The sequence below is a fragment of the Lissotriton vulgaris genome, unplaced genomic scaffold (assembly GCF_964263255.1).
Source record: "Lissotriton vulgaris unplaced genomic scaffold, aLisVul1.2 SCAFFOLD_770, whole genome shotgun sequence".
NCBI classification, from domain to species: Eukaryota; Metazoa; Chordata; class Amphibia; order Caudata; family Salamandridae; genus Lissotriton; species Lissotriton vulgaris.
Genome location: NW_028252779.1, coordinates 520483 through 533690, shown reverse-complemented (window position 1 = coordinate 533690; position 13208 = coordinate 520483). Strand labels below are relative to the sequence as shown.

Genomic DNA, 13208 nt, shown 5'->3' with positions numbered 1-13208 from the left:
ATCACTATGCATGCCTTACATCATAGGAGACTAGTAGAAAGAAGACTGAACTTTTCTGCCAAAAGATGTTTGTCTCATGCAAAATGTGGTCATTAGGCTTACTTTTAAGCTCTTTTAGCACAAAAGGATTTTAGTGACACTTCTTAAGCGGTAGGTGTTAGTTTTTTTACTCATGAAGTACCTTTTCTCCTTTGTTCTAATGCAATAGGGCCATGTAAGGATGGCAAGCTGTATCCAAAAAGATCATCATGTTATCTTGAGAGTGAATTAATCATGGGAACTTGACTGGTCTTGGATTAAACCAAACAAATTTTAGATATATTTTTCTGATCAACCGAATTTGCCTTGCACGCTCAAGTCATTTGTCAAATATTGTCAGCAGCTAGACAAAATTTGAGGAAGTGTCTCATCACCTAGTCCTTACCTTGGAATTCCAGCAATGGATTATTTCTGATGAAGACCCTCATGTTTCTGCAGTATGGTTTTTTAAGAGTCTAGCGAGGCTGCAGGTAATATAATATAATGGTCAGGCTAGGAAATACTGCAATTATTCCTGCAGAACTTCTCATGCTGCAGCAGTTCCTCTAATGCTGTTGCTGATATGGCTGAAAAAATATGTTTCATAGAAATAAATCTTCTCAGTGGACATAGAAACCTCAGTAGTTTTAATGTGAGCCATTCTTAGCCTCTTCGCTGCTGATGACGAGCTGAGCTCGTCATCAGCTACGGCGCTGCTATGCTGATGACTAGCTGAGCTCGTCACGTAACGCGGCTCATTCAAAATTGCCGCACACAGCGGGAAAATCCGCCGCAGTGATTCGGTTAAATTCCAGCCAGGGATTGTGGCAGATTTTAACAGTCAACATAGGGACTTAGAAGGGAGAGCAACGAAGAGACACATAGAATTCCAGCACTAGACAAAGAAACAGAGGTGTTGGCAGCTGAGGTGTAATTGACTAAGGGTATCTTCAGTCATGACCAATGTTTATATGATCTTCAGGATAAACGTGTGGGAAAATGATGTGTTTTCAAGCAAATTTGAGAAAGCAATAAGGTTGATAAGGCAATTGTGAAAGTGTAGTTGAAAGTGCTTTTGGCTAGGAAGCCAGGACTAACACACAGTCTCAGTAGCATAAGTGAAGGCCACAAGGCCACTTGGTTGCTACTGCATGACCGTATCATCCCCCAGAAGTACATGTACTGCACTATAGAAAGATGGATTCGGATTGATTCGGAAACACATATAAAAGAAACAAGCTCAACAAAACCACCGAACTTTACCAAACCTAACCACACTTCTCTGTTATTGAGAATAGAGTACGAGAGAAAGCAGGAAAGAAATCAATAGATGGGTGCAATAAGACAAAAATGGTGTGGGTAAGAACGCTTAAAGTGATGGGAAAAGGAAAACAAATGTTAAGTATGTGAAATTGTAGAGCCAGGAAGAGTCTATTTGAGGAGTTGGCTCATGCTAACGTGCCAAAGACTCAGACGGTAGTTCTACAGCAGAAAGACCAATGCTGGCATTTCAACAGTTCAAGATTTTGAATATTTAAAAGCTGGACAACTTGTTACCTTGTTGCAAACGGAATAGCAGAAGATAATCCAATTCTAATTCGGTCACTCTATATGACCCTATGGAAACTTTGACTTCAATAACATCGAAGCAGGGAAAAAATATATTGACAAATTTACTAATTTCTGCAATAAAGGGCACTCCTCGTGAGGCCACACTCTGGTGTATACATCTGTTCACCCTCGCAAAAGCAAGGCTGCTTTCAGGTTCTGTTGCCTGTTCTCCCCTCACCCTCCTGGGGCTCAAATAAGAACCTCCAACCTAATGATGGTGGTGCTCACCTTGTATTACACCCCGCCGCGCCTTCACGCTTTGTGCATTTGTAAGGTCCGTACATCCCCTGTGTACCAACCTCATGCTGTGACTGAACGGTCCTGCTGTGCTGGATCCTGGCTACTTATCCCAATCCTCCGCTACTCACGGTTCCTAGTGCGAGCTACTTCAGGTGGCCCGATTGCCCTCAGGCACGTCGATGCGCAGGATCCCTCATCTAAGCCTTCTGTCGGGGCCTCCTCTGACCTCTCTGCTGATTCCTCTGCCAGGTCCTCCTCTGAGCCCTCAGCTGGGCCCTACTCCTCGAAGAAGCTCTGCTCTTCCAACATGTCCCCTATTTTAGGCCAAAGGTGCGTGTATGGGTGACTGCAGCTCCTAAGCTCTGAGGCTCCCAGACCGTGTCACATGAGGTGGACGTAGAGAGCTGCTCTCAGGTGCCAACCCACCCTACATACCAATTTCTTGCTGAATCCTGCTTCTCCTCTCACCCGCCCCGGGCTTCAGCAACTGCATCATCTCTCAGCCAATCCTGACACTGCTCCATTGCTATTACACAGCATGAGAGAAGTGTCAGGATTGGCTCGAGCGGGCAAACTCACCACTCATTAGGATATTGGTGGTCTGCAGGTTTAGGCAACCCCCACTCACTAATGTGCAGTAGTGAGAAGCCTGTATTGTGCATGGCAGCCGTCCAACTGGACATGCGCATTTTGGGGTCTAGTTGCCCTGTACTCACTGCTACCCATGTGCTCATCAACATGAAGCAACCCCACCCCCTTCAGAGCTTCCACCGCCACCACCATGGCTGAAGACTTACTCGGAGTTACAAACTTGCTGTAATTGAATAGAACTGCAGTGCTGGTTTCATTTATTAATCAATACATAAATAATGTTAATAATAATAGTAATAATAATAATAATAATAGTAATAATAATAATAATAATAATAATAACAATAATAACAATAATAACAATAATAACAAAAATAATAATAATAATAATGACCTTGAATTTGTAAAGCGCACAGCTACCTCCTAAGCGGTTTCCCGGCAATGAGGGACCTCGGGAAGATTAAGCGAGGTGCTGGGCTGACCTGCCGCCGGCACCGGGGAGCGAAGACACCCTGGCCGCTGTGCCACACCTCTTCAATTATAAGTGTACTGATTGTTGTTTTCACATGTAATAGGGGGTCAAAATAGGCACAAACCACTCCGGTTCGGAGACCTGCTGTTGCTGTGGAGTAATTAAGCTGAACAGCGCATCCTGTTGACACACCTTTACCAGCACAGCCATCACTCAAAAATGGCGGAAAATCATTTTCCTTTTTGGCGCCCACCCTCTGGAACGAATTTCCCCCCCCACCTACGCATTGTCACAGATCACAACTGCTTCCGTAGGCAGTTAAAAACATGGCTGTTGGATCATTAAACCAGCAAGATTTTCTCTCAAGCCGGAAAGTCAGAATTGTCCATCAGCGCCATGAGACCTTTGGTGGCCTTGTGTGGAGCTTGATTTACTCCAAGCCTGGTCTGGAGTACATTTACTACTGTTCTGACACCTTTAGGGCTTTTTTAACTTTTAATGTGATTCTTTGAAATGCAATTGTCTTACACGTTTGTGAGTGGGTGCTCTCCCAATCTCCTCTTAAATGTCCATACACTCCTCCCATTTTGTAGTAAATATTCCTCAGTCACTCCCGCTATTCCTCCCAGATATACTATGAAAATGTATGCCTACATGTGCGGAGATCTTCGCCACTGTGGGGGTCTCCTCAAGTAGATTTCTGACTAACATTTTGTAGTAGGTGACTATAGGGGTGGGCGGAGTTTGCATAGTCGCGCTATGCAAAGCTCTGGAAATGGTAAAAAATCTGACCGGCTGTCCTACGAGTTCTCGGTTGTGGGCTGGGTAGGTGACGAAGCGGCCTTTGCCAGAAGCTAGCCAGGTGTCCTCCACACAGCTCTGGCCCCACTAGGACAGTCTGTGGGACCCACCTATAAGGAACTACGGTATTGGGGAGGTCCTATATCAAGGGTCAATCCTGCGACACAATTCAGGTCGTATACTTGATTCCTTCAATCACTGGGGAATCTACAGCAAGTTGATGAGCACTTTGGTCCTGATGAATTGCCTTAGAGGCATGAAACATGTCGACCACGTTTTGGATTGAGGGTTGAATGAGGCTTGATCACCCTAACCGTCACGCCTCAATACCCCTCACTTTCACCAATTTTTAATAAGGCAGTGAGCCATGTTATTAAAGTCTTCTTAAATGGACTCTACTGACCTCTTTTAAACCACACTCACGCTCACTTTTGCACCTTTTCTTAGGCCCCTCACACACATGCATCCATTGGCTAAGGAATAAAAGAACGACGCTAAAGCGTAGCACTGAGTGCTACCCGACGGGCATTGCATCGCCAGCCTGCCGCAGGAGCAGGAAGCCAATGATGACACTGTACGATCATCGGGTGGGATGGCAATAGCCGTCCAACCTTTGACTTGTGTGAGGCATCCTTAATTCCGGTAAGGGATTATTCTAATCCCTATTCCAGACACTTCTAGAAAAAGAGGTTTTCTTAACTTTAGTCCATCCACTGCGGGGAACTCTGTACACTTTTTGTTCGTTCCAAAAATCTCAGCGAGCACGCAAAAGTTCGGCAAATACGCGGAACTCCTTGTTCCACTTGTCCGTGATGTTTTTTTCCTGTTCGCGAACGCTGTTTGCATGCCCGGGGAGAAATATCTTGCGAACACGCATTTTGAAAGTGCGAACAAGCAAAGAATTCCGCGAAAGACGCAGATCCCGGAATTTTGGGCAATTCCCCGTTCTCCGCGAATTCCGCGAGTGGAACGGAATTTACCGACCAGGCCTAGTGACTAATACAACTGTTAAACTACTTTATGCACTACAAAATGACATTTGTGAATAACCTCCAAGATATCTTTAGGTTTTGCCAGGTAAAAACTGTGACTAATACAACTGTTGAACTACTTTATGCACTACAAAATGCAATTTGTGAATAACCTTCAAGATATCTTTAAGTTTTGCCAGGTAAAAACTGAAGTGGATTGGATTCCAACTCATTGGACCTAGTCTTCGATCAAACATTTTCAATGTCTATCCCACCTCTCGTTTTTCTTTTACATACGCTTTTGCTTTGCTTTCCCTTTTATGGTCTGATTTATTATAATTTAACAACTTTTTTTGTCTGTTTTCTGACTTTTTATCCCATCTACCAATCATGAAATAAAAATGTGTTATTTGATAGGATAGTCATTATGTGATGTAAAATTCCCTATGTAATGTTGTTTGGGGTAAAGTTGAGGGGTGAGGATGAACAGTAACTTGCAGGAGGGTTTCAGTAAAAAAAAATACCGTAATTGTTTAGCCAATACCCACATCACGTGTCAATGACCATCAAAAGTGCTGAGCCCTTAACTTACCTTATCCTATATGCTGTTGGTCTGAGTGCACAGATTCCACAGAAACTGGATGGTAAGCGGACACTTCCACCCATATCTGTCCCAAGCCCAATGATGGATCCGCCTCCGGAAATCAAAGCCCCTTCTCCTCCTGAGGATCCTCCAGGGGTCTTTTTGTGATTCAGGGGATTGAGGGTCTGCCCGTGAATTGGGTTGCTGCAGTCATAACTAAATTGAGTGAAACAAAATAAGATACAATTTAAAAGTGTCCCCAACATTTTTTTGAATTTTGCAAAAGCTGTTAGTCAACCTAGATCCATATGGAGAGCCACAGTTCTCATACTTTAAGCATACATTTAGATGTCTGTGCTGTGCTCACATGTGCTTTTATTGATAGAGTTATGATGCATCAACAATAACATGACTCTGCTTCAATTTGCGGGCTACGGCCATGATAAAAAAACAGGCTATGGGTTCTAGACAATGGGATAAAAATCTTGAGAGAATTGGGGCACATAAAAGAGGAAATTTGAGTGTGTCCCAAATTGCAATGTAATGGTGACCCCTAGTAAGCCATCATTTTTCACAATTTATGTGTACTAAAGGTTGTTTTAGGTGTCCTATTTGTTTTGACTGTTCTGATATTTGTGTACCCACAGTTCTGAGGTATTGTATCACGTTTTGTATTTGGTTTCTCTGCAAGCCCTCACAGCGCTATAGAATGGAGTTTGAAAGTCACACTGAGATTTTGATCCTAGGGGCACAAAGGGATTAATAATGTTTCTTTTCAGGATTCAAAAGCCGGTAAGTGCCACAGGGTTTAGGAGCTTCGCTTGGTCAGGTCCACGGCCCTTGCCTAAACCCCCTGCAGTTGCATTGGCCCTCAAGCATCCCTATGTGTCCAGAAACCAATTGCACACAGCTATGCATCGATAATCAATATGAAGGCATTGCTCATGCTGGTTACACATTAACTATGTCTGCGTATTTTCATTTAGAAAATAAATGTACATCAAACAAATAGGTATTGGTCAGAGGATAGATTATACCTAGTACAAAACTCCTGAATAAATATTAGAAATGGTCCACAAGAAAAACACCCCAATGAGCATTCCTTATCAGTCATTTTATTAAACTGTAAAATGATATGCACAGTGTTAATGTATGAACCAGAATTTTAAGAAATTGTTATTATGATGGTAGGAAATCCAGTAGCCTATGTTAAGCTATAGATGAAGGTTTTTATAGATCTTAGATATTAAGACGGTGATGGAGCAGGACTTTTGTGAAATAAAACCTGCTCGCGTTGAACCTCTCATTTAGTGAAATAATCATTTAACCCGTTAACTGCATGACACTAATCGTATTTGAATTAAAGACTGGGCATGCATATGCAAGATGGGAAGAAGTGTTTGGAGTAGGCCGCAAGCCATGCACGACTAATGCAGAAATTCATGACGAAAAGGCTGTGAAATGTAATTTTCATAATGCTTTTGATTTGATGCGTAACATTAATAGTGCTTTGAAAAACTCATTTAGAAATGAAGACTTGTGTGGAAATAATATTTACATTATATTTTGTTTTTCTTAGAAAGAAGGAAAAAGGGTTTAATTCTGAAATGGGAAAGAAGTGTAATCTTTTTGTGAGTCTCCGGTGATGATTATAACATATACAATTACGGGGGACCCTAGGGCTGATTTAATGACCAGCTCTGAGTACACGCCCTATCGAACATTCACTACAAAGAAGGGTACCAGAGGGTCAAGAATTCTACAAGGTAATGTTTGGATAACGTTTGAGAGTTATTACCACTAGCCATACAATAAATCTTCTTAGTGAAATAAACAAGAGCCAGAACAGTGTCTAGTCTCTAACACCCATCAGTCACCACTCGGAACCGCCCTTCATCATTTGGGGTTCTGAGGACCAACACCGCACCTGGTCTGTTCTCTATCAGGAAGGGGCCTAGTAAATAGTACACGGACCTTCCTGTAGGCAGGGCGGGGTCATTTGCTGTTGGAAGAATCTATTTGTATCTGGGTGGTGTAGCTGACGGGGTAAAAAGTGCAGTGCAGAGAACAATGTGATACCAAGGGGTAAAGAAAAAGTGAGTAAAATTGGTTTAGGAAGCAAAAAATTTAAATTTAATTGGATACAGCTTCCAATGCCAATATTAAAATAGCCAAGACAGGGAAAATTTATGAACTGTCTAGTAGTGGAACGTGGTCAACATGATATGTAAGTCACCTGGACCTCCTAGGTGTACTGTTCCGTATCTTCTCACAAATTCAGTTGTTCACTGATTTGTAAGATGTAGGGACCTCACCCCACCTGGCTGCGGCTCAGGACATAGGTGAAGCACCGCTCTTTCCGTCGGTACTCCAACGCGGCATCTGTGCCATCTGGGGAGCCTCCCCAGACGGCACAGATGCATATCAGTATCTACGTTGTTTCACTTTTAAAACACTATTCATTTACACTTTGGTTTTTTGTTTGCAGTAGCATTAGTCGTTATGATAAGGTCCTGAAGAAAGCAAGGCTACTTGGCCATTATTTGCTGAATCATGTTGACCACGTTCCACTACTAGACAGTTCATAAATTTTCCCTGTCTTGGCTATTTTAATATTGGCATTGGAAGCTGTATCCAATTAAATTTAAATTTTTTGCTTCCTAAACCAATTTTACTCACTTTTTCTTTACCCCTTGGTATCACATTGTTCTCTGCACTGCACTTTTTACCCCGTCAGCTACACCACCCAGATACAAATAGATTCTTCCAACAGCAAATGACCCCGCCCTGCCTACAGGAAGGTCTGTGTACTATTTACTAGGCCCCTTCCTGATAGAGAACAGACCAGGTGCGGTGTTGGTCCTCAGAACCCCAAATGATGAAGGGCGGTTACGAGTGGTGACTGATGGGTGTTATAGACTAGACACTGTTCTGGCTCTTGTTTATTTCACTAAGAATATTTATTGTATGGCTAGTGGTAATAACTCTCAACCGTTATCCAAACATTACCTTGTAGAATTCTTGACCCTCTGGTACCCTTCTTTGTAGTGAGTCTCCGGTGATGGCCAAGGTTACGCGGAGGAAGGCAAAAAATACTTTTACAGCAGAGTTCCTCTGGAAGCGGACATGTACACAATTTGTTACATGGAATATGAACGTGCCGCAGAAGAAGAAAATACTGAGTCTTGTGAATGACATTAGCTGTTATGAACAAAAGAGTTCTTGAAAAATGGAACTTGCCTGAGTGAGACACCCCTTGTTTTAGCCAATTAGAATCGTTAGTTAGGTGGGACGGATAGAGTAGTGGGTTGGACTTATTAGAATGTAAAGTATAACTAAACCTAGAAAGTAGGAGGGGTTTTCAGCATTTTCCTAACTTTGGGAGAGGAGAGAGCTGTGAGGCTGTATCCTATTTTTGAGGTCTGGCTGATGATCGTCTGATCCTGACTCTTATAACTTTGCACTTTGATTTATTTTGAAGTGCTTTGCTTACTCTCATGGCCAGAGGGTAGCATTTCCATTTCCTAGAATCTTGGTTGATAGGTAATATTTATTGAATTCTGATTTGCATAATATTTTGCAAATGTTTTCTCTTTTTTTGTCTCTCTACCTATCCACTCCTTCAATGCGCTGATCACGAGATGTATTTGCATATTGTATGTTTCTTCACTGTGAGCAACACACATTTGAGCTGTATTGTATTTGTATGGGCAATTCACATTATTAGATAAAATCATTAACCTTACCAAAGGTGGCTGTTGTCTTTATGGTATTGTATTAGTTCATGGAGTATTATTAATACCAATCCCTGCCCTCTAACAAATTTCCATAAATGGTAGAGATGAGTAAAACTATTGGTAAGTGATATTAACTCATACACTGTGGAGGGAACTTATTGTGAATTGGGTCCAGTTTATAAAAGTATTTATTTAGGTTCCCAAAACGCTGCATCAAGGGTCATGTAGGTATTTCTGTAGTTAGGTCTGTAATTAGTCCTCCCTGCTGCTCAGCCCATACTCCAACTGTCACCTCACATCACAGGCATCCTCACGGTGCAGATGTCTAGCCCGGGACCAGGGTTCAATTCCCCGCCTCAGCGGGTCTTGGGCTCAAAAATTCCACGGACCTGATAATTCTCGCCTCGGTGCCTATTCCAATCATGGAGTCCCACTCTGCAACTCTGGCCAATAGCTTGCTTAATCTCCACAACGGCCCCCACAACGCTAAGGATGCCTGGCCTCCACCTTGGGGTTGCCCAGGAGTGGACGCCTCACAGGGAAAGCCAAGATGGGTTCCACAGTGGTATTCGTACAAGCGCCTTGAGACCCTTGCGGGTGAGTAGTGCGCTATACAACTATCAATTTACATTTGCGTTCCATTACATTATCATGCACACCAACATTCCACACAGCACATTCACACTGGCTGAGCAGCAGAGGCAGAGAAACAGGAAAGATTCATTATACCATAAACCAGATACAACACAACTTCCCCATTTACAGAACACATATAATATTGTGAATACAAGAAGGAAGCATAGCAATTATATGAAGAATCTTGCATGTGAAAATGATGTAATCGCATAATGGAAAAACGCATTTCAAGAAAGAACACAACGCATTTGAAAAGAAAATATGCATACGAAGTGATGCAATATGCCAGATGGAAACATAGCATATGATGGAACACAACCCATTTCATAAGAGGACATTCATAGACAAAACATAAGATAAAATGCAAAGAAAACATTGCAATATTTAAACCCGGCAATGAAAATCACCAAAACTGAAAAGAAAGGTGTTAAAAGATTACTCCAACAAGGGTTTAGGTTTTCTTCTTTCATTGATCTTCTGGCACAACCAATGCACAGCCAGCTTGTAAGCCACAGTCTCCAACTGACTGCTACGAACACACAACCTTGGAGACAGGATTCTAAGCTACAGGAGTGCCGGTGCATTTAAAGAAGCATGCGTACATAAGGTTAAAGGCACGTGTGCACATAAGATCCCAGCACATCCCCCTTACAATGTCTAGTATGAAGTACAATAACCATGGAACGGAACAGAATGGAAAACCACTAATTTCATGACAAAATAACTAAAGCGAGACAGGATCCTCCTGTGTCTCCTAGGAAGATTCTTGGGTCCCCCACCACCAACCACATTCCTCTCAGCACCTCCACTGGAAACACCAGACCCTCCCGGAGAACCACCAGTAAACATCACCAGTCTGGACATGCTCCATTTGCATCCAGTGTCAATTGTTACAACCTTTTTCCTGATGTGTGTGATGGTGAAGGGACCCATAAATTCAGCCACACCTTTCCTTTCCCAACTTGGTTTCTTCACCAACACAATTTCACCAACACACCACTTCTTTTTCCTCACAGAATTCTTCACATTCTATCTCAGTTGATATTTCTTCTGACAGTCAGTTACCCTCTCAGGGATCTCCCCATCACTAAGCATGGGCACCTCAAATCAGGCAACCATACAGGATTTAATTTAGAGGTGGTAGGTATATACCTAATAAATTCAAATGGGGACTTTTGCCTCACACAATTAGGAGTGGTGCGATGCACCCACCACATGTCCCTCAGTACTCCTTTAAGAGGCAACCTAGACTTAATTGTGGTCTGCACACAGGCCTTCCCCAACCTGTTCAAGCGCTTGGTAAGGCCATTTGCTTGTCGTGAATATAAAGCAGTTCTCTGGTGTATTATTCCAAACTGTTTGAGGAAATCACTAATTTCCTGTGAGGTAAACTGCACACCATTATCAGTGAAAAGATATTGAGGAACACCCTCACTCGCAAATTAATCCTTCAAGAATTCAACTACCATTTTGATGGAAACCACACCTACACACCTGGTAGACACCCACTTAGATGTATAATCCACAAACAGAAACACATAATGCTCAGTTGAAGGTAGCAACTCAAAAGGACCGATGATATCTAGGCCAAATTTGTCCAAGATTTGTCAGGTACCGACAGCAAAGACAAACGGGCCTTACTCACACAATGTGATTCATCATTGGAAGCACACAAATAACACCCCTTAACAACTTTCTCTGGGGCAAATTATCTAGGGACGGCGATAAATAACGCAAAGAGCGCTTCGCACTTTTTATTTATCGTCGTCCATCACTGGAATTTATTGCCCTGGTAGCGCGTTAATAACACCGCATTTCTCCAGGGCTATAAAAATTCTAGCAATAACGGGGAAATCGCCGTTTTGCAGGGAACATTGCTGGTTTTCCAGCGATTATCCCGAGGGAGAAAGACATTTTTGGCAGTGAATTATACATGCAGACTTTAGCTGGTCATGAGCAACGCCTTACAACCTTTGTTACTATGTGACCTGCACTGATCGCATAAAAAAAGTTCACTGCAAAGTGTCAGCTTCGGCCCCGCAAAACTTCAATGACGTTGAGGGTACAAAATACTGGAGTTAAGTTCTTCCGGTCTCCCAGCGACTCCTCCAATCGTGTAAGCATGCGTTTACCTGCAAGCATTGAACACAAATGCACCCCACAACGCAGTCATCCTCACATTCCATACATCACCATGCACACCAATATTCCATACAGCACATTCACACTGGCTCGGCAGGCGAGATAGAGAAAAAGGGGAAAGATGCATTACACCATAAACCAGATACAATAGAACTCTTAAACCTTTTTGTCTGATATGCATTTTGGCTCTCATTTAATGCCCAAATGGATATCATAGAGGATCCTCTAAGCCAATCAATCTTCCACTCTTAGGAATCTAGCCATGATCATTGAGTGGAAATGTTGTGTTTATATATGTACTGTAATTATCATAGTGTTCAAATATAATGTGCTGTCTAAGGCAAAGATTAAAGAATAAATGAATGAAACCCTACAGGAGACAAAAAAAGAGATTAAAACTACTTTTAGTCACATGCTCATAACTGGTTAGATAATTTAGGAAATGTTTAAAATTGGAGAAGCTTGATGCACTCCTAATATTTACTGTGAGCTCATTCCACAGGTTTGGCTCAAAGACAATCACTGTCTAAGCCTATAGGTCTGGTCAATGCTTTATGCTGATGTGGTTCTGTATTAGCAAAAGAAAAATGGTTATTCTTTCTGCTTATGTATGCGTTTGTGCATGTGTCATCACAATATGTGCATATTAGACATGACACCGTGCTGGCCATTTTGTATGCAAGGTCATTTTGTGTGAAAAAAGGGCAAGAAATCCAAGGTGCACAAACAGTAGACACGGGCAATCTGGTCATTTGTGTTGTTTCCGTGATCTCATACGAAGTTTTTGCCACAAATGCCATGCAGTTACACAGCATGGCATAACGCTGTAATTTAGGATATTCCTTTTAACCAGCATACTGTGAAATTACCAAAATAAGGTGAGATTATGCATTGCAATGAACATTTTGCAAAGACATAGATATAAACAGAAGTAATGCGGATCGAGTGCAGACCCACGCTAACAGAGCACATATAACCACCACTGAGGAGAAGATGACGGCTATCCCTGGTCACTCATGACTTAAAGTGCAAAGCCATGTTGTAAAAGCAACGTGTCTTAGTGAATGCCAAGGAAGCAATTCAACAAGCATTGGCAAATTCACTCCCCACTACCTCAGTCGTGCTGAGGGAGTTGGGAGGGAACTTTGGGGTGGTTGTGAGTTAAAGTTATAATAGGGAGAAAGGGGAAGAATAGAGGACATTTTAGAGTGGGGATTATCTAGAGTCTCATGTTAACATTTGCCAAATACCATGCCTTTAGGGACAACCCACACAGCCAGTTGCAGCTCACTAAAAATGCAAACAGTCAATGGCTAAAGAATAAATACGAGTTGAAGTATGCATATATTTACAAACTGGACTGAAGAGATGGACCCCAAACGGAAAAAGAAAAGCCAGTTAGTGAA

The 13208-nt window shown here is 42.3% G+C and overlaps 1 protein-coding gene across 2 annotated transcripts in view; it reads right to left on the bottom strand.

The window, feature by feature from the left end:
* Positions 1 to 13208, bottom strand: part of LOC147662018 (vitamin D3 hydroxylase-associated protein-like) — a 720315-nt gene that overhangs the window by 279658 nt on the left and 427449 nt on the right. For both annotated transcript variants that reach the window (XM_086951181.1, XM_086951182.1), the window contains one exon: positions 5297 to 5503. In XM_086951181.1, the coding sequence (XP_086807307.1) occupies positions 5297 to 5503 (207 nt within the window). The remainder of the gene's footprint in view (positions 1 to 5296; positions 5504 to 13208) is intronic.